The 22,138-nt window shown below is 40.0% G+C and overlaps 1 protein-coding gene across 6 annotated transcripts in view; it reads right to left on the reverse strand.

Moving 5' to 3' along the window:
* Positions 1-22,138, reverse strand: part of RNF180 (ring finger protein 180) — a 56,180-nt gene that overhangs the window by 22,889 nt on the left and 11,153 nt on the right. For all 6 annotated transcript variants that reach the window (XM_081930294.1, XM_081930293.1, XM_081930292.1 and 3 more), the window contains one exon: positions 20,809-21,756. In XM_081930294.1, coding sequence (XP_081786420.1) covers positions 20,809-21,756 — 948 coding nt within the window. The remainder of the gene's footprint in view (positions 1-20,808; positions 21,757-22,138) is intronic.

A 22,138-nucleotide genomic window follows, 5' to 3' on the forward strand; every position in this document is an offset into this window, starting at 1 on the left:
AGCTCAACCACCTGATCCAGAGACGCGTATTTCACGAAACAATTCCGGAAGGATAGCGTCATTCACTGAGGTGCCTTTGGGATACGATAAATAAGGATCAGATGGAATTATATGGGGCTTTCTTAGGGACAATCCCCAATGGGGATAAACGAAGATCAGGAATAGGAGGAGGATCAAAGGGGATCCCACCATACGTCTCAATGCAAGCTGCGTCCTAGCCTTCTTCCAGGCTACTTCAGGTAGCTCTCTAACTGACTTTTGATTTGCTGTATTCCGAGCCACTGGCTGAAGAGCCAGAAGAATCCTAAACCTTGAGAAACCCTTCCCATAAGCACAAAGCTGCGATCCCAGCAAGCTGTGGGAATGATGGCAACCCTGCGTCTAACATTCTAAAATACAGTAAGGCATCAGACATTAAAAGCTTCCCTAAACAGGGCTGCTTTCAGATGTCTTCTAGAAGTCTTGTAGTTGACATCTGGTGGAGGGTGTTCCACAGGACGGGTGCCACCCGAGAAGGCCCTCTGTCTGGCACCCTGTAATTTTGCTTCTCGCAGTGAGGGAACCACCAGAAGGCCCTTGGAGTTGGACCTCAGTATCCAGGTAGAATGATGGGGGAACATGCAGCTGTCCCATATAGGGACCAATCCTGCAACCTAGACATTACCATCACCACGTGCTGACCAGCTGAGCTATCCAGGCCCTGCCATAGTCTGCAAAAAACAAAAACTAAACAATGTGAGGAACCGGTGCAACCAATGCTTCGTGCACCACTTGGGGGGGGGGGCTATTTAGGCCAGAATCGCTGCCAGAGGCCATCGAATTCTAGGGCTAAGCGAGCAAAGCCTTAGGATCACCTGCTAGGCCCGACATAAATAATTCCAATGAAATAGCAAACTCGAGACAGCCCACCACCTGACCAGGTACCCCTGCTTGCCCTTTTAGAGAGAAGCACCTCCTCAAGAAACCCAAATTTCTTTTCATTTCCTTTCTTTTTTTGGGGGGGGGGGGAGCAATGATATCACAAATGGGCCCAACTACCCAGCCACAGAATAGTCCAAAAGGAGCAGTTTGTTTTGTTTTGTTATAACAATGACTAAGAGGGGGAAATGAACCCTGTCTCCCAGGACCTAGTCCTGTCCTCTAGCCACTAAGCCACAATTCCTCTCTAAAATAGTGGTAGCCACTATCAGGGCAAAACAAACTTGAAGAAAATAAACTTGTTCAGAAACAGCATAGTTAAAGAGCATACACAGAGTGCTCATAGTCATTGGAGGCACAGAGACACTGGCTCCACTCTGTCTGCCCCAAATATACAATAGCAACTGAGCCTGCAAGCAAGATACATTCTTAGAGAATGAGTTACATGTCACAGAGACTTCACAATTTACTGCTAACTGTAGCAGGCTTAGGCCTGAATGTAGGTCTCACTGCTTCTGCTCTTAAAAATCTTTGACTCATTGCAATATTAAAGGAAGCTCAAAATGGTGCTTCTGCCCAAGGCTAGATTAAAATTCGGCCAACAGCGCTGCACACACCCAAAATGAAGCCACCTATGGGGATACTAAAAACGACAGTGATTCCAGCTAAGCTGGGAACAGTCCTGACTAGCCCCACAATTAGCAAACAGGCAAAATGAGGGAAACTTTTCTGCAAAAGAAAGCCCCTAATGGGGGCTCTCTCCCTATTGGGAAAGGCAAGCCAAGGAGGATTATGCACAGGCAGCGCTCACAGGTACAGGGAGGATCTTCCTAAAGGGCAGGGTAAGGGGTGGGGTGGGAAATCAAAGAGGAAAAGAAAAGGGGTGGAATTAAATTAATTAAGGGACTAGAGAAGATTAAAGAGAAGGGGGAAATAAAGAAATGTAACCAGACAATGAGAAGATAACTCCACGGTCCAAGTGCTCCTGGTGATCCGAAGCACGTAGTGAAAGAGGACGTCCGTTGCTGTGTGCCTTGTATTTAACAAATAGGGCTGTCAATCACTAAATGGCAACATCTAAATTTCCCCAGTAACAGCCCGCCCCTGCTTACAAGTTGGCCAAACCATCCGCCCAGAAACAGCAAGGTGTCTTGGAATCCCCAACCGCAACACGTGCTCTCTGTGATGGAGAACACACTTTGTTATTAGTAGACAATGTGCTACAAGGGGACAAAACTCACAACTGAGCAGCAAAACTCTACAATGCAGGTTTGAGCTAAATGTGAAAATCTATGGGGACTATGAAGGGCCAACAAACCTCTTTATGTTCCCTTTCCACCAAGGGAAGGAGAAAGAATAGGGATAGACTTCTTAGATTTCTCCAAGTTCCCTGAAGTTTGGGGGTTAAAAAGCCGTGGTTTTTTTTGGAAGATAGAGAATGCCCTGAGATGCATATAGGTTTTTCACCCTTCATGCTTGCCTGAAGCTCTGGTTCCACTGCAGTATAGTTCCAGTTACAGATAGGTAGCCGTGTTGGTCTGCCATAGTCAAAACAAAAAAAATTCCTTCCAGTAGCACCTTAAAGACCAACTAAGTTAGTTCTTGGTATGAGCTTTCGTGTGCATGCACGAAAAAGCTCATACCAAGAACTTGGTATCTGAAGAAGTGTGCATGCACACGAAAGCTCATACCAAGAACTAACTTAGTTGGTCTTTAAGGTGCTACTGGAAGGAATTTTTTTTGTTTTGCAGTATAGTTGTTAGCATGGAAAGATTCCCAGCATTAAAACTCCAACTTACCCTGCTCCCCATCAGATTTCTAGGGTGCTTCCTAACGCTATCGTTTGGATGCTCACAGAGAGCAAGAAGGACCTCTGTGTCCAAGATTACCAATCTCTTCTGTTCACTTTCACACACAGATACCTTGATGAAACCACCAGGCAGGGGAATGGGGGAGGAAGACAAGCGCCATTCCACCCATTTTCCAGAAAGTTCTCCAGCTGTTAAGTTTTGCTGTCCTTGCTTACATTACAAAGCAGACTTACTTTGGTTTAAAAAATGGTTTGTCTCTGCCCACCCTCCCACTCCATGTTACATCTATATAATCACAGGATTGGAAGGGATTTAAAAAACCAATTTAATCTAACCCCAACTCATCACATTATTATTATTTTTATTATAACCAAAAAACCCAAAAACCCTCCAACAAAAGAATCTCTTACAGAGGAATCTACATTCACTTCTTCTAAAATACGTCAGAATTTAAGGAGATTTACTCACATTGGAATCAGTGGCTATAAAATGGCTAACTTTTTATTTTTGAAAAAATGCTTAATTAGCTTTGGGACTAGAATATTTTAAGAACAGCTGAAAGCAAAAGAGGCAAGCATTTCTATCTAGTTTACATGAAGTTTTTTTTACACTCCTCTACCAATCAGTAATGAGTTAAATAAAATTTTAAATTATTTTAGTTGCTTTGTTGGTCGCATATCAAAACACAGTAACAGTAAAGGTAAAGGGACCCCTGACCGTTAGGTCCAGTTGCGAACGACTCTGGGGTTGTGGCGCTCATCTCGCTTTACTGGCCGAGGGAGCAGGCGTACAGCTTCCGGGTCATGTGGCCAGGATGACTAAGCCGCTTCTTGCGAAACCAGAGCAGCGCATGGAAACGCTGTTTACCTTCCCACTGCAGCGGTACCTATTTATCTACTTGCACTTTGACATGCTTTTGAACTGTTAGGTTGGTAGGAGCAGGGACCGAGCAATGGGAGCTCACCCTGTCGCGGGGATTCGAACTGCTGACCTTCTGATCAGCAAGCCTTAGGCTCTGTGGTTTAGACCACAGCGTCACTTGTGTCTATTTTGTTAATGCAAGCCTACAAATATTATTACTCACCAAGTAAAACTCGGACTTCTAGACATATGTTGTAGCCTGCTGCATATAATGTACATTCTGTAGATGTAAATAAAATAATCAACAAAAATGAATCAACAAAGCTGTCTGGCTTTTTGGGCTTTTTTGGGGGGGGCATGGCTGTGAACTCCTGCATTCCAAATTTTACTCCTACCATACAACGCTACTTATCCTTCAGTGTACTCTGTTATAAAATAGGAACTACATTTTTAGACGGCTCTTAAAGCTGAGCAACACCACTTGGCATCTTTTTGCAAATGAAAATTTGCAGATTTTGCCTGGAGGAATGGTACCATTAATTACATAAAAACTGAAATGAGAATGACTTTGATTTGGCATTTATCCAGTTTAGACTTGAATACACACACAGCAGAATGATGTAGTGGAATGGATGGTACTGCTTCAGGGTGCAGGTGCAGGATGCCATTCTGAATGTGCCCAATTTTAAAAAATCTGTCCCTGCTAGTTAAAAACTAGGACATCAGCCCTGCTATGCTAGTTTTATACTTGCAGGGATATTTTTTGCACATGCAAGCATAAAACTTTTTTCACATGTAACCTGAAGTGGTCCATTCTTCTACCTCCAGACTCCCACATCTCACTTCAGCCTCATTTCCTACATATATAGATCAGAATGTGCAGCTAAAGTGATAGACTAGAATACACTTATTCAGACTACAAGAGATTTTTTAAAAATAGTTTTCTTTAAAGACTATTTCCACATAAAAAAGATTAATCCAGCAAAGCAGCCATAATGTGTTATGCTTTTTTATGCACAGGGAGTAGGGCATCCTCACCTGTAGTTTGAAGCTTCTGTCTAGCACCTCAAACTTTTGCAGCCTCCTGCTGCTTGTTTAAGAAACTGTCTCATGCTTCAGAAAGGTGAGAGGTGTAAATAACTGATCTGTTACCATTCAAATAATTATCCCAAACACAGGATTTAATGTCAACTCTAATGAAATATGTGCTTTTCATGTAACCCTTATTTTGCAAGTAAGCAGTTGTAGTTTGAAATTATACTTTTAGTCAATATTCATTTATGCAGATACTACATAAAATATTAATTCAAGCTATTGTATCTTTAAAATGAAGATAGCAGCTCAATGACAGAATGTGCATAGCCTTTCAAGAGATCAATTGAAAACTCATACCTGCCAAATAAAGCTAAATTAAAAATTTAACAGATGGTTTCCAACCACTGCAATCAATAAAACAGCTTTTAACTCAGCTCAAGGTGAAAAAGCACCCTTATAACTCTAAAAAAGAGAGAGTATGATTTCAAAATGTAAATTTAATTCCTGTTTTCCAACAAAAGCTCATAAGAAATAACAAGATTTCTGGTTTGGAATAAAACACCACCAGCAAGCAATAGCTGCTATGTAATCTAGAGGAATTTATATTTTGAATTTGTGCTGGTACTGTTGCTTTGAATGTTAAATTTATCTTCATATAAAGAGCTTAACAAATAATGAGCATACATTAACTTTCAGACATTTGTTCTTAACTGTTGGCCCTGTGTACATTAGCAAAGTAAAGGATCTTCCATTCCTTCTATTGGTGGTGTCCTATGACTGCCACACAAACCAACCAGAAGTTGCTGTGTATTGAGCATTAATTACTTGATTGTAAGAAAGCCTCTACTGTACATAGTTTACAAAAATATAACACATTACTTATTAAAAACAACTGAAAACATTTATTTTTAAAAAATTCAAACAATGATTAAAATCAGCAGCAACTGAAAAGAGATGTAACTTCTAGGGGCGTAGCTAGGCTTATCTAAACAAAATGTTTTAAGCAGGCAGGGAAAACAATACAATGTCATATAACCTCTGGTTAAAAATATCAGGATGCAAAAAATAAATAAATAAATCACTACACAAGTCATCTGGAAAAGGCTTGAGTCAGCATATACGTTGGGCTACCTATGAAGACAGTTGGAAACTTCAGCTAGTGCAGAATTTGGCAGCCAGGTTACTCACTGGGGCAAGACGGTTTGAGCATATTACATTGATCCTGGTCTGACTGCAGAACAAGTTGGAGAAGCTCATCTTAAAGTGTCTGTAGTAGCCCCACAGTGCAGTACATAATGTAGGCATGGATCTTCTATGAATTATTGAGTTAGTGTGAGATGACTTGTGCTCATTTGTGATGGTGGTTATAGCACATTGTTTTCTGAATGTTTATTGTGCTACATGTTGCTTAACTTTGGGAATAGTTTGGTTTTAGTAGTTATTAAATTATCATCATGAGATGAATGGAAGAGGTTGAATAAAGGAAAAAGCAAAGAAGCAGGCATCTAAGGCAAGTGACGTTATTGATAAATGTTCTGAACTTGATTTTTTTTATATATACTGTATATAAAACAAGTAAATGAAAACAAGTCTCAGAAACCTATTAGTGAAAATATTGTTAGTTCCAGCATTCTGAGCACCAGTTTTCAAATTCAAGATGCAAACAAGTTGAGTGATATAAGCACTGACCTCAACCTTGGGGGAAAGTAAAAGAAAACTCTGATTCCATTTCAGTGCACAAACAGTCTAGAACTCGGTACTAGCTCTGATAACTCTGTTGCAGATTCCAAATACTGCAATGAGATTGAACATACGCTTCACTGTGGTGAAATAAGAAATTATGGTCACTTTTGTCAATGCCCATTGATACAGCCCTATGGAGAATAAATGAAGAACTGTGAGATTATGTAGAATGAATATGAACAAAATTTAAAGAAGATTTTCTGCAATCTAAGAGGCCTTCTGGTGCTGGCAGTCTTTATCATTTATATAAAGCAGTGTTTCCCAAGTTTGGGTCTCCACCTGTTTTTGGACTTCAGTTCCCATCATCTCTGGCCACTGGTCTTGCTAGCTAGGGATGATGGGAGTTGTAGTCCAAAAAACAGCTGGAGACCCAAGCTTGGGAAACCCTGATCTAAAGGACACCTCTTGAATGGAGAAAAGACTAGGAGGAATGCTTATGTACTCTTAAGTCAATAGGCTCAGATTGTTTTTGTTTTTATTTTTTTGTTCCCCAATGGCTTTTGCTTGGAGGGACATATTTCATAAGGAAGGTTTTAATGGCTAGAAACATGCCCACAAATTTATAAGTATGAGAATTCTCTTGGCTATAAAAACTAACTTTTGGCTATGAAACAGTGAGGATCAGTCATTGGAAGGGTGGATGCATTAGAAGGGCAGATTGATGAAAAAGTCAAGTATTGGAGGTGTGTTTTTAGAAGAGTTGTAGCTGCAGTCAAAGCTTTAACATTTTGAGAACTGTCTTTCAGAGGTAGCACAAATTGCTTTGGATCTATTCATAATGGAAACTTTATTATGGTCACAGCTGAAGTTGATCTATTTTTAGTAAAGTACGTATCAAAATATGGAACCCCAGGCAAGGGTCTTAAGTTGAAATAGATAAGTAATCAAAAACATGGAAGATAAAGTTTTGAATCACATTACAGAATAAACATATTCTGCAAAGCATTTTAAAAATAAGTATAAATGTCTGACATAAGTCATGTTGACCAGCTTTCTTTGATAATTTGATATGTGAACGAAAATGAACAGCCTGTAGAGTGTTTTATTTGTTTTCTCCCTAATCCTGGCCATAAATCAGAACAGCTGGCTGATGCAGTTTTTAGCAGACTTAAGACATATAAATATTGAATACTGTAGAGGGCAATCATACAACACTGCAAGCAAAATGCCTGGATTGTACAAGGGTCTTCTAGTGAGAATAAAAGCTCAATGTTTTCATGCAATGCCGTGCTCACTCACTGAACCTAATCGGGGTATGTGCAGCAGAATGCACATAAGCTATTGAAAATGCAAATAAGCTACAGTGGTACATCTGGTTACGTACTTAATTCGTTCCGGAGGTCCGTTCTTAACCTGAAACTGTTTTTAACCTGAAGCACCACTTTAGCTAATGGGGCCTCCTGCTGCTGCCGCGCCGGCGGAGCACAATTTCTGTTCTCATCCTGAAGCAAAGTTCTTAACCTGAGGTAATATTTCTGGGTTAGCGGAGTCTGTAACCTGAAGCGTATGTAACCTGAAGCATATGTAACCCGAGGTACCACTGTATTGGATTCCTTGGCCTGCTTCAAAAACTTATATGTATTTTTCTCATCATCTACTCATCAGTGGGAGGTATTAGAATCACACTTGACAATATCCAGAAATGTTTCTCTAAAAAAAATGTCTGGCACTCAGTCATCTTTAAATGAAGCTTGTCACAGCTTAATCAAAATTGGAACCAAATTATTGCAGTATTACATGATGATCTGCTATAAATAAGAGAAACCCTTAACTCGCAGTAAAGGTACAGAATTGTTTAATAAACTGGAGTCCTTGGAGACAGCACTAATGGCACAAATGTGGGACACATTTTGGACTGATTCAACATAGCAAGAAGTTTCAATCTGCTGACATCAACATTAGTACTGTGGCAGAGCTGTAGAATTCATTGACATTGTATATGAAAGATGCTGGTGATATGTTTGAATTTTTTGAACCAGTTGCTATGGAAAAGCCAGGTTTGAGCAACTCTGATGATATGTCCAATAAACAGCAGCAGAAAAAGAAACTTCAGAGTGACGAATCACATAAAACTGAAACAAAATTTAATGCACATGAAAGCTTCAAAATTAACACATATAAATGTGATAATTGATAGGTTCATCTCAAAACTGGAGAGACCAAAGTTAGCATGTAAGAACCTTAATACTTCAAAGTTTGTGATCCTATTAAAATGCCAGAAATGGAACAATTAGAAGCGCAGATACACACAAAAGATTTGCAATATTACTATCAGGATGACTTGGCAGGATCATTCATTAATGAATGCAGCCACTTCAGAAATTATTTATTAAGTATGGCAGAAGGACATAAAAGCATCTTGAAAATGTGTGCAATGATGAGAGACAAACTACAAGACGTCTTCCCATAAACGGACATACCACTCAGAATTTTCTTTGCACAGCAGCAACCAATTGCACAGCCAAAGAAAATTGAGTATAAAAACATATTTGTATTCTCAAATGTTACAAGAATGACTTAGCGCATTAGCCACACAGAATATTGAAGTAGACATAGTGATTACAATAGATGATGAAGGTGTGATTGATGCCTTTGTGATGCAGAAAGCACATCAAAAATGTTGCATAGTGACAACATAAAGCACAATACTTGTAAATTCCTTGTTTTTTATTTAAAATATGTAATGAAACAAATGTGTTATACATTTGTAAAAAATACCCTATAAATTCTTTATATAACTTGTTCAAATCAAATTATTCTTATTCAAAAAACTTACGTAGAATTTATTACATTTCCCAACCCCCTTTCTAATGAAGAAGAAATAAAAACATTTTCTTGCTTTGAAGCAAATAATTTAATCTTTTTGTCCTAGGAAATCAAAGCGAGATAATAAGCTTAACATAAAATGAATTTGGGAACAGCATGGCAGTAATCAGGACTGCTTTCCTGCCAACTGTGTTACTTCCAGTTGCATGAATTCCTGTAACTGCAATTATGGCACCGTTGTAATTATCTGTACAGCAGAACCCACTATCACTGTTTGGTGGGGAAATGTACTAATTGTGCATCCCTTGTCGTTTTAATAAGAGACACTGTCATGGGCTGCATGCTTCCATAAGCCACCATTTAGAGGAAAACAAACATATATAGAAAAAATGGGAGCAGCTTTTGAGAGTCGAAAAATAATTCTGAATAAACAAAATATAACATGCAATATAAAGTTAATGAAGGACAATAATTACAGATGTTAGACAAATCTCTTATTTTAAAAGAGCAAGTGAGGCCTCTATCATATATTAACACCACATTCTGCTATGTTGACAGAAGCTGGGACAGAGCAACGGGAGCTTACCCCATTGCATTGATTCAAACTGCCAACTTTCTGATCAGCAAGTCAGAGAGGCTCAGTGGTTTAGACCACAGCACCCCCTGCTCCATAAATGAGTTTACCAGGCTAAACGGTGCATAAAAATGCATAATTAGTGAAAATAACATGCAAAATATATATATTAAAATTAATCTATTAGGCACAATTGCATATAAGCAAATGTGCATTAGGAGACTCGCTGATGAATTTTCATGAGGACTTTTACAAAAATCAAAAACTGATACAGAAATGGGGGGAACTGAAAATTGGTAAAATGAAAAATTGGGAGAAACTGAAACAGATTGCTGTGAGGTAATAATTCTTTAGCCATTATAAAGCTCATTTCACAACTACTCAACTCAGATAAAGAGTTTTATATTCCAAGTTGAGGTAAAATGATGCAATAGGCTTTATTTATTAAGTCTGGTATCTACAGATCTGCCAGAGCAACTGAAACCCAATCTAGTGGGCTGGAGAAGTTTTGGACGACCCCCCCCCCCCCGTTTTGGCCACTACAAGTGCCAGGTCTGTAGATTCAGCACTCTATGAAGCCTCGCCACTGCTTGGTAGGTGTCAGGATTATAGGCTGACGGTGCATTTCTGTACATGTCTAGTCAGAAGCAAGTCCCATTGAATACAATGGAACTTACTGCTAGGCATTTATGTATGTATGTATGTATGTATGTATGTATGTATGTATGTATGTATCTATCTATCTATCTATCTATCTATCTATCTATCTATCTATCTATCTGGAATTTCAGTTTAAGGTTTAATCCCTATTGTATTCAATGGGATCTACTTTTTAGCAGACACATAGAGGATTGTGCTGGAAATGCATGTACAGAATTTTAAGAAACACTAGTCTAAAATCAATGATTACACTTCCCCCGTAACAGTTTGACTTGCATTGCTGCTTCAACAGATTTTCTGCAATGACACACAAAAACTCCCTTCTAATTTCAGGTTTCTTGGGACTAAATCTGGAATAAACAACATTTTGTAAGCATACTTATGTAACAAATATCTATTTTCATTCCTAGGAGCCGAGAGCTGAATCTCAGGATCCCTCGAAATGTCAATGGATGGTGAGGCAGCCTGTGTGCTGCAGCTGCTTCTCTTGTGACCTTGTATTGGATTCGGAGCCAGCTGCATCTCATCCTCCCCTGTGATTCTGAGGAGACCCTTAGGCAAACCTCTGGCATTGTCCATGTCAGCTGATTTCCTTGGCTATCTCTTTACTTTCCAAAACCTCCCTCCTGCTCAAGGGCCAGGAGAAAATTGCTCTTCGAGTGAAGGCAGCGCTCAGCATGATTTGGTGTTCTTGCATAATAAATGCCACTTACTCTGCCTCCACTCTCTTTTGTTCCTTTTTAACAGATTAATTGAGCTGGTATGTCAATCCCATTGCCTACTGATGATGAATGTTGTCTTCTGGATTGCATCCGTATGTTTTTGGTTTGGAAGCCTTTTGGAGCAGTAGATGGCTTTTGCAACTTAGTACACCCTAGGGCACACCAGCAAATAAATGTAGGATGGTCCGATGAAAAAGAAGGGAGGGATCCTGCACCTTTAATAGTTGTATAAAAGAGGGGATTTCTGAACAGTTATAAAAGGTGCAGGGGTCCTGTGCTCTCCATCTCTCACCTGTCTTTGTGAATTTTTACTTTTCCTGGTGCATCCACACCAAGCATTCATTTCATAATCGCAGTATTCATTTTTAGGGGTGTATCCACACAATGCCAAGCTGTATTTGAACATGCCCCAATTTCCCTCCATCTTCAAATTACTGTATGCAGATTTTATCTAACTGGAAAAAAGCAGGTAAGTATGATGAAGTCTAGTACAGTGGTACCTTGGGTTATAGACGGTTTAGGTTACATATGCTTCATGTTACAGACTCTGCTAACCCAGAAATAGTGCCTCGGGTTAAGAACTTTGCTTCAGGGTGAGAACAGAAATCGTGCTCCGGAGGCATGGCGGCAGCAGGAGGCCCCATTAGCTAAAGTGGTGTTTCAGGTTAAGAACGGATCTCTAGAAAGAATTAAGTTCTTAACCCGAGGTACCACTGTATAGGTGTGAAAAGTAACAAGCATATCCTGCCTCTCCTTAGATGCAGAGGGAATCAAAATTGTAGGCTGCCACAAATGACAGATGTTGTCAATATTACTGCTCTCATTAATGGCAGAAATGCCAGGCTTTTTGAAGGAGCACAAACTAAGCAAACAACTGCAGAAAGGAACTTAGTATGATTCTACAACAAGCTGCTCTTCCTGGAGGCTGACAATTAAAAAAACAGCTGAAAAAAATCCTGCTGTTCCTTGTGCACATGCTCAGTGAGGTGAAAAAGGAAGTGGGTGGAAAGTCTATAAAAACAGGAGAGTCCGTGCAAATACAGAATAAGGATATAGCAGCAGTGCACCACCCACTGGTGTGGATGTAATTACAGTGGATATAAATACATTAAATTCTCAAAGGTGTGGAAAATGCCATACTAGCTTGATTCTACTTAAAATGGAATGAAAAAGAAATGAAATTGAAAGAAAAATGAATGTGGGAGTGCCCCATGAGGAGGATTCTGAGTCATAATCTATAGCTCCAGCAGAACATTTTTAATGCAAGTTTTCACTAACATTTAACCTCCTGTTGCACAGAAAACTGCAAAGAATGTAGATGTTGTCGACTAAGACATTAGAAAACAATATGGAATCCAAGTGGGGCATCTGGTCCTCTTCTTCTCCAAATCTCCTTTGTTTTGCCATGGACTCAGCCAATGTGTACTTCTACTTTCTTAGTTTCTGAGATAGGGGCTAAGTTCCATAGACTACTAAAACAAGTCTTCAATCTGCACCCCCCCCATGGGCAACGTGCCACTTCTCAGTGGCCTTTTGAGGGTGTCTCCAGACTGACACTATTTTGCAGAAGGGATTCAACTGTATGTTGTAATAAACTTAAAGGTCCAGTCATGACCGACTTTGGGGTTGCGGCGCTCATCTCGCTTTATTGGCCGAGGGAGCCAGCATATAGCTTCCGGGTCATGTGGCCAGCATGACTAAGCCTCTTCTGGCAAACCAGAGCAGCACATGGAAACGCCATTTACCTTCCCGCCAGAGCGGTACCTATTTATCTACTTGCACTTTGAGGTGCTTTCGAACTGCTAGATTGGCAGGAGCAGGGACTGAGCAATGGGAGCTCACCCTGTCGCGGGGATTCGAACCATCAACCTTCTGATCGGGAAGCCCTAGGCTCTGTGGTTTAACCCACAGCGCCACCTGTGTCCCTCTGTAATAAACTTAGGTTTGCACAATTAAAGCGGATTAAAGCGCTCTTTGGAAAGTAATGATGAAATGCTTTGAAAACTGTGGGATGAACACAATGCAAACAATCAGAATGAATGAAGGATGGCTAGCCCCCACAAGCAAATTGGAATAAATGCTCAACAAAGACCGGATATAATCTAACCTCCATGTAAGCTTTGTTCGAGTAGATCAGGGTGAATGTTCAATAAATACGTCAAGTGGAAAAGCCCTGTGTTTTCTAATAATGGCCAAAGAATTGGAAGACAGAGGAGAAATGAGGGGTGAGGTATGCTCTGCCAAGCACTAAGGTTGTTGAGTAGCCTTAAAAACACCTTCATACTGTCCCAACAATCTTAGGTAGGAGTAGAAAGTCCTTCCATTCTAAAAAGGTGGTCATCTTGTGTGTATCCAGGCTAGTTGGTATGTATTACAAATATAAATGAATTTATACTGTATATGCTTAGTCTGAAATTTTTGGTGACTTCACAGGACCAGGTGAAAATGGATTAACTCTTAATCCATTATAAATTATATACTCCTTCAGTTTTTCTTTACAGTTATTTCAGTGACCCCCAAATTATTATTTTTGCTGAATAATTCCATTGCTGGTGAACCTTCTGTCCCATAAAATAAAGTGTGATATGGACACACAGTGGCACAATAAGTCAGTGTGTCTGGCTGTTAACTAGAAGGTTGGTGGTTCAAGTTCGCCCAGGGACTACTGTGAGCAGGATTCCTGCATTGTAGCGGGTTGGACTAGATGATCCTTGGGGTCTGTTCCAACTCTGCATTTCTATTATTCTATCTAAGATTAGTCATACTTAGAAGAGATCCTTTGATATTAATGAAATTCAGACCACTCATTTTAATAAGTGTACTCTGAGGATAATTTAGTTGGCTATCACCCATAATTTGTATCACTTATTTGCTTTGGTCAAAAAAGCTACCATTAATTTCTTTTTTAAAAACACACATTCCAAATGAAGGTAAATAGTTGAATTCTCCCTCCCCCTCTCTCTCTCACACACACAACTGAAAGCAGTAGAGTCTGGTCTAGTCTGTGTGGAAGCTGGGACATACATTTTTATCCCTTTTAAAAATTTCAAACATTGGCCGCAGTAATTACAATACTTGAGTCTCCTCCTTCTCTCATCAGGAAAACCTCACACGTAAATACTACGTTGTTGTTGTTGTTTAGTCGTTTAGTCGTGTCCGACTCTTCGTGACCCCATGGACCAGAGAACGCCAGGCACCTCTGTCCTCCACTGCCTCCCGCAGTTTGGTCAAACTCATGCTGGTAACCTCGAAAACACTATCCAACCATCTTGTCCTCTGCCGTCCCCTTCTCCTTGTGCCCTCCATCTTTCCCAACATCAGGGTCTTCTCCAGGGAGTCTTCTCTTCTCATGAGGTGGCCAAAGTACTGGAGCCTCAGCTTCACAATCTGTCCTTCCAGTGAGCACTCACGGTTGATTTCCATCAGTATGGAGATGTTTGATCTTCTTGCAGTCCATGGGACTCTCAAGAGTCTCCTCCAGCACCATAATTCAAAAGCATCAATTCTTCGGCGATCAGCCTTCTTTATGGTCCAGCTCTCACTTCCATACATTACTACTGGGAAAACCATAGCTTTAACTATACGAACCTTTGTTGGCAAGGTGATGTCTCTACTTCTCAAGATGCTGTCTAGGCCTGTCATTGCCCTTCTCCCAAGAAGCAGGCGTCTTTTAATTTCGTGGCTGCTGTCACCATCTGCAGTGATCATTGAGCCCAAGAAAGTAAAATCTCTCACTACCTCCATTTCTTCCCCTTCTATTTGCCAGGAGGTGATGGGACCAGTGGCCATGATCTTCGTTTTTTTGATGTTGAGCTTCAGACCATATTTTGCGCTCTCCTCTTTCACCCTCATTAAAAGGTTCTTTAATTCCTCCTCACTTTCTGCCATCAAGGTTGTGTCATCTGCATATCTGAGGTTGTTGATATTTCTTCCGGCAATCTTAATTCCAGCTAGGGATTCATCCAGCCCAGCCTTTCGCATGATGAATTCTGCATATAAGTTAAATAAGCAGGGAGACAAAATACAGCCTTGTCGTACTCCTTTCCCAATTTTGAACCAATCAGTTGTTCCATATCCAGTTCTAACTGTAGCTTCTTGTCCCACATAGAGATTTCTCAGGAGACAGATGAGGTGATCTGGCACTCCCATTTCTTTAAGAACTTGCCATAGTTTGTCGTGGTCGACACAGTCAAAGGCTTTTGCATAGTCAATGAAGCAGAAGTAGATGTCTTTCTGGAACTCTCTAGCTTTTTCCATAATCCAGCGCATGTTTGCAATTTGGTCTCTGGTTCCTCTGCCTCTTCTAAATCCAGCTTGCACTTCTGGGAGTTCTCGGTCCACATACTGCTTGAGCCTTCCTTGTAGAATTTTAAGCATAACCTTGCTAGCGTGTGAAATGAGTGCAATTGTGCGGTAGTTGGAGCATTCCTTGGCACTGCCCTTCTTTGGGATTGGGATGTAGACTGATCTTCTCCAATCTTCTGGCCACTGCTGAGTTTTCCAAACTTGCTGGCATATTGAGTGTAGCACCTTAACAGCATCATCTTTTAAAATTTTAAATAGTTCAGCTGGAATACCATCACTTCCACTGGCCTTGTTATTTGCAGTGCTTTCTAAGGCCCATTTGACTTCACTTTCCAGGATGTCTGGCTCAAGGTCAGCAACCACACGACCTGGGGTATACGAGACATCCATTTCTTTCTGGTATAATTCCTCTGTGTATTCTTGCCACCTCTTCTTGATGTCTTCTGCTTCTGTTAGGTCCTTTCCACTTTTGTCCTTTATTATGGAAATCTTTGTACGAAAAGTTCCTTTCGTATCTCCAATTTTCTTGAACAGATCTCTGGTTCTTCCCATTCTATTGCTTTCCTCTATTTCTTTGCATTGCTCGTTTAAGAAGGTCTTCTTGTCTCTCCTTGCTATTCTTTGGAAATCTGCATTCAATTTCCTGTATCTTTCACCATCTCCCTCGCATTTTGCTTGCCTTCTCTCCCCCGCTATTTGTAAGGCCTCATTGGACAGCCACTTTGCTTTCTTGCATTTCCTTTTCATTGGGATGGTTTTCGTTGCTGCCTCCTGTATAATGTTACGAGCCTCCATCCATAGTTCTTCAGGCATTCTGTCCACCAAATCTAAATCCTTAAACCTGTTCCTCACTTCCACTGTGTATTCATAAGGGATTTGACTTAGATTGTATCTTACCGGCCCAGTGGTTTTTCCTACTTTCTTCAGTTTAAGCTTGAATTTTGCTATAAGAAGCTGATGATCTGAGCCACAGTCAGCTCCAGGTCTTGTTTTTGCTGACTGTATAGAGCTTCTCCATCTTTGGCTGCAGAGAATATAATCAATCTGATTTCGATGCTGCCCATCTGGTGATGTCCATGTGTAGAGTCGTCTCTTGTGTTGTTGGAAAAGCGTGTTTGTGATGACCAGCTTGTTTTCTTGACATAACTCTATTAGCCTTTGCCCTGCTTCGTTTTGATCTCCAAGGCCAAACTTGCCAGTTGTTCCTTTTATCTCTTGACTCCCTACTTTAGCATTCCAATCCCCTATAATGAGAAGAACATCCTTCTTTGGTGTCACTTCTATAAGGTCTTGTAAGTCTTCATAGAATTGGTCAATTTCAGTTTCTTCAGCACAAGTAGTTGGTGCATAAACTTGGATTACTGTGATGTTAAAAGGTCTGCCTTGGATTCGTATCGAGATCATTCTATCATTTTTGAGATTGCATCCCAGTACAGCTTTCGCCACTCTTTTGTTGACTATGAGGGCCACTCCATTTCTTTTACGGGTTTCTTGCCCACAGTAGTAGATATGATGGTCATCCGAACTGAATTCACCCATTCCCGTCCATTTTAGTTCACTGATGCCCAGGATGTCAATATTTATTCTTGCCATCTCATTTTTGACCACCTCCAACTTACCCAGGTTCATGGTTCTTACATTCCAGGTTCCTATGCAATATTTTTCTTTACAGCATTGGACTTTCCTTTCGCTTCCAGGCATATCCGCAACTGAGCGTCCTTTCGGCTTTGGCCCAGCCGCTTCATCAGCTCTGGATCTACTTGTACTTGCCCTCCGCTCTTCCCCAGTAGCATGTTGGACGCCTTCCGACCTGAGGGGCTCATCTTCCAGCGTCATATCTTTTATATGCCTGTTGTCTTTGTCCATGGAGTTTTCTTGGCAGGGATACTGGAGTGGCTTGCCGGTTCCTCCTCCAGGTGGATCACGTTTGGTCAAAACTCTTCACTATGACCTGTTCATCTTGGGTGCCCTGCTCGGCATAGTTCATAGCTTCTCTGAGTTCTTCAAGCCCCTTCGCCACAACAAGGCAGTGATCCATGAAGGGGAAATACTACGTTACTGACATATATATCCTTCAAGATCATAGTGGTTTATAGAAAATTAAAATGCCAGTGATCAAATGCAAGACTGGGCTGGATCAATAATATTGTGTTAGGGCAGCGGTTTTCAGCCTTTTTGAGTTCACTGCTCCCTTGACCAACTACATTTTTTCTGCAGCACCCCTATGGGCTCAGGAGCTCAGTTATGTTACCCCTTGCCTGCAGAGCTGGCAGCCTCTCGCCCTTTTTTGAACACCCTCCTTTTTGGAGTGTTCCATGAGCCTCCTCTCCATTCCCTTCTCTTTAGGAGTCGTCCGGGCAGCTGCTGCTGTTGCCCCTGGTTTCTGAGATGTCCCCCTTCCCCAAAGAGAGGAGCCACCTCACACTACCCAACAGAGGCCTGGGACTTGTCTGTCCATTCCCAAGGGCTGGCAGACTGGCTGACTGGGCTCCCTTGCCCGCTTGCTTGCTTGCAACCAGCACTTCTGACCAGCCCCAGAGGCACAATTTGCCTATGGAACTTGTAGCCGGGGCTGCTGCAGCAAACAGCTGTGCAAGCTTTTGGGAGGCACGAGCTGTGGGAGGGCATCAGAGAAGGAAAGAGGGACAGAGGCCAGTGTTGGACATGGCACCCCTGTGTTATTACAAATGCACAACAGAGTCTTTGCATGGTCTGGAATTAGAAAAAAGCATTCAACTAATGGGAAGGGTAGATGCTAATATGTCTGTGCCCTTATTTGTTTGTTTGTTTATTTTCACTAGAATGTCCCAGGGTGGTATACCATACAATATTGTACAATAATATAATACTGAATTATTAAAATAAATACGACCGTTCCAGCCAGAACACAACACCAGTATAAAGAGGCATGTATTCAGCATATGGTGAAAGCTATATGATGAGAGTGCTAGATGGGAGAAAGTTCTACAGTTTAGGGGCTGCCACAGTGAAAGTCCTCTTCTGGGCCATCAGTTCCATAGGCAGAACTATGAAGATGGAGCCAATATTTCAGATATTTGGCGCATAAGTCATTTAGGGCTTTAAATGTTACTGGGTGCACCTTGAATTAGGCCTGGGCTTCAAACAAGACTAAAATAGATCCAGGTAATCAGTTTTCCCCCAAACATGCCTGAAACTGGGCCACTACTGCCTTCTCAAGCACCCTCTTCAAATAACTAAGGCAATGGCAAAAATAGAAATGAAACTGATATCTCAAAACCAATGAGTGTTTCAGTAAATAGACATTTTACCTATATTTTCTTTTGATTAACTTAGATTAATTACCAGGATACTAGTCACCATCATATTACAAGCTAAACAAAACTCTTGTTTGATAAGTGACAATTAATGTCTTGCATATAATTTTGCTTTATGACAATGATTCAAATGTTTGGAAAGAATTAATGTCATTTAAAAAAAAGATTCAGTGTGAAGAGCTCCTTGTACTGTAACAGTAATATTTTAAAAAACTATATCACATATTCAGTTGTCCATTTATTTGTTTTCTCCCCAACTTTTAAACAAAAGAAAGTTCAAGAAAATATTTTCGCTTTTTATCATTCACAGTGTTTCTTTTCCAGTAATAATTTATGAATTGTTACAAAAATTATTCTTGATCTTACTAAAAATATTTTAAACTCAAATGGTACCAGTTTTTAAGAGGCAGAAGAACAGTTCTTTGGCAGACAGATTGCAGCCATTTATCACAAGCTTTTAACAAAGGCAATTTTGGAATGGATATATAATAAAATCAGCCGCAAGAACCAGCTTATTACAGAAATGTTGGCAGACTCTGAGCTCCAGCAGTGGCAACAGGTATCACTATTATGCTTAAAACCTATAATCACCAGATGTTAGCAGTGTTACTGTTTTTAATCTATAAAACATTCTACAAACAAAATACACCTATACCATGCAATGCTCCTTCATAAAAGTTTAGTTACCATTGTTTTGTAGCTAGAGGAAATTTGGTGCCCCCTGCTGTTAAAAAACCCACACTTCTATTATTGCATCCTTACTGGGGAGTCCCCTTATACAGGAAGATTAGCAGCAAAAACACAATACTATAGTTCCGGTGGAATGATACATTATGTTGTGTGGAATTACATTAAAATAGAAATATAGAATTTTAATGAACTTGAACTGTAATGTTTTGGTGGGTGGGTGCATTCTGACAATACAATATAGGAAAATACACCCTATTGTCTGAGAGAACAATATTAATATATTGTATTAACTATAAAATATATGGAAATATTTATAAACATAATTCTTGGATTCATGTCAGGGTGAAAATAACATGATGAATGATAACAATGATAGCAGCCCTGTATAGGGAAGCTTTTTAATGTTTGATGTTTTATTACATCTTTATATATGTTGGAAGCCACCCTAAGTGGCTGGAACGACCCAGTAAGATGGGCAGGGTACATAGCTGTCAGCGTTTCCCTTTTTAAAGGGAAATTCCCTTATTCCAAATAGGATTTCCCTTAAAAAAAGGGAAAAGTTGACAGCTATGACAGGGTATAAATAAATTATTATTATTAACAATAGAGAATTTCATAATGGGAAATTTTATGTAGTCATGTAATGTGAAAGCTCAAAACGATGTTTATGCAGTTGTGCATATGAGTCAAATAACCTGTAATGCTTTAATGCACGTTTACTTGTGTATATGGCTTAGCTATAGTGAAAAACCTCACACTGACTGTAGGAAGTAGAAAGCTGCAAAGAAAACTGCAGAGGAGCTAATTTCAAACATGAGCACAAAAGTTTTAAGAATAGAATAAGCAGTTTTTTCACCTTTTATAGAAGAGAATTTGTATTTGTAGTTTGTCAGGTGGAAGAACTACATTACAGGAAGGGAGATCACATTTTGATTAGAAACAAGAGATTATTGAAAGACTTCCTTTCTGTTTGGATTTTAAGTGAATGCTCATGATGAAGGACTTGTTCTTTATACTGATACAAGTTTTGGGTGCGAGAAAAAAATAATTAAAATGTACACAGACATAGTTTCTTTTCTACATTTTTGGTATAATCTACTAGTGTTTTTCATAAGAACAGGAAATGTTTGTACATATTTTTGTACTTTAGCCAATGGGTCCATTCAGACATTGTGTGAAGTATAGGTGATGAACTATGGTTTGATGTTATGTCTGAATCAACAAAGCATGGTTTGCAATTGTCTGCACCCCCTAAAAAGAACAGTTTGAAGTAGGTTTGTAAACCATGACTGATGCTAACTGTAGCTTAGTAAGATATCTGAACTGATATATATATCATGGCTGCAGCCATTACTCCCACTTAGAGGCTGCTGTCTCTAACATGATAACATTTGGTATGATTACAATCTCTATTTTATTGTACATACCTGCTTCTGAGGCCACCTCTCTGGCCACCTCTTCTTTCTCCTCAAACTGTTCAGTCGGTTCCTTTTTCTCTTGCTCAACTTTTGATCAATAGTTGTGAAAGGCTGAAGAAGACCAAGAGGTGTGATGTGCTTCTGCACAGTATCTTCTTCTGTAGTGCTCTCTGATGAAGACAGGAACAGCTGCTGGTCAGCAGTAGTGCTCTCAAGATACTGTTTGGAAGCTTTTAAACCATGATTAAACTCTGCCTCTTCTTGTGCAAATGCACCATAAGAAGTAACTGAAAAACTGTTTGGAAGCTCACCAGCATCTGATTTAAGTGGGAAATGAAAAAAATTATGTGTTCTGCTGGACTTTAATTGTAAGCAACCCTTTGTGTAAAAAGGCTGTGCTTCATGTTGCCTGGAGAAAACAGGTCTCTTAGCGGTGGAAGTTCCATATAAAGTAGGCAGCAAAACAAGCTTCTCTCTGAAGTTCATGTCTAAACTCTGTGATTTTCTATGAAAAGCTTTTACAGTGTATTTGTCATTCACAGCCAGTGAAGCTGAAATACTTGTTTTTGGATTAGACACTTTGAAGTGTATTTTTTTACTGTTCATCTCAAAGTTGGTTGATCTTACCTCTAGGCAAAGTGCCTCCATTAATCGTCCAATGCCACTGTTATTTTTGGCTACACATGGAAGTCTTTGATTTCTGTCTTCCAAAGATCCACCTGTCACACTCTGCCATATTTCGTTGTTAAAGTCAGAATGAACTTTACAAAGAGACAAGTGCTTCAGTGGCGATATTGCTGATGTAACTGAACTAACTGTTTGGTAGTCAGTTCGCCTCTTGCAAAGATGGATGTTTGTAAATTGGCCACAGGAGCATTTTGTATTATTGACGAAATTAAAACCCCCCAGACGGGCCCCACAGAATGGGCAGTTCAGCTTTCCAGTTGTCCATTGTGCCTGAGGATAATGTGGAGGGAAACAAACAATTAATTATTTGTAATCCAGAGGATAAGACATAAATCTTTTTTCAAACAGAGCAGAAAAGCATGTAAACATTTGTTTTATGACTGAAAAAAGGCAATGTACCAATGTAATCATTTCAAATTTGATATTCCTAAATACTCTGAGGCCTTAGTTTTATACTAAGTAAGGCATATATTTAACATGGAACTTTGAGGGGGAGGGTAACAGTCTTGTAAACTGCAATCCTATGCAGAAGTCAGTCTGTTCAAATATTTTTGTTAATATATAGTTTATTGAAAAATTTCAGTAGAGTGAAAAATGTGGAGAAAAGTCAAAAGAAAAGAAAAAAGTGCTTAAAACTGGGATACAATGCAAT

This window comes from Podarcis melisellensis, assembly GCF_964234715.1.
Source record: "Podarcis melisellensis genome assembly, chromosome: 11".
In the NCBI taxonomy this organism is placed as follows: domain Eukaryota; kingdom Metazoa; phylum Chordata; class Lepidosauria; order Squamata; family Lacertidae; genus Podarcis; species Podarcis melisellensis.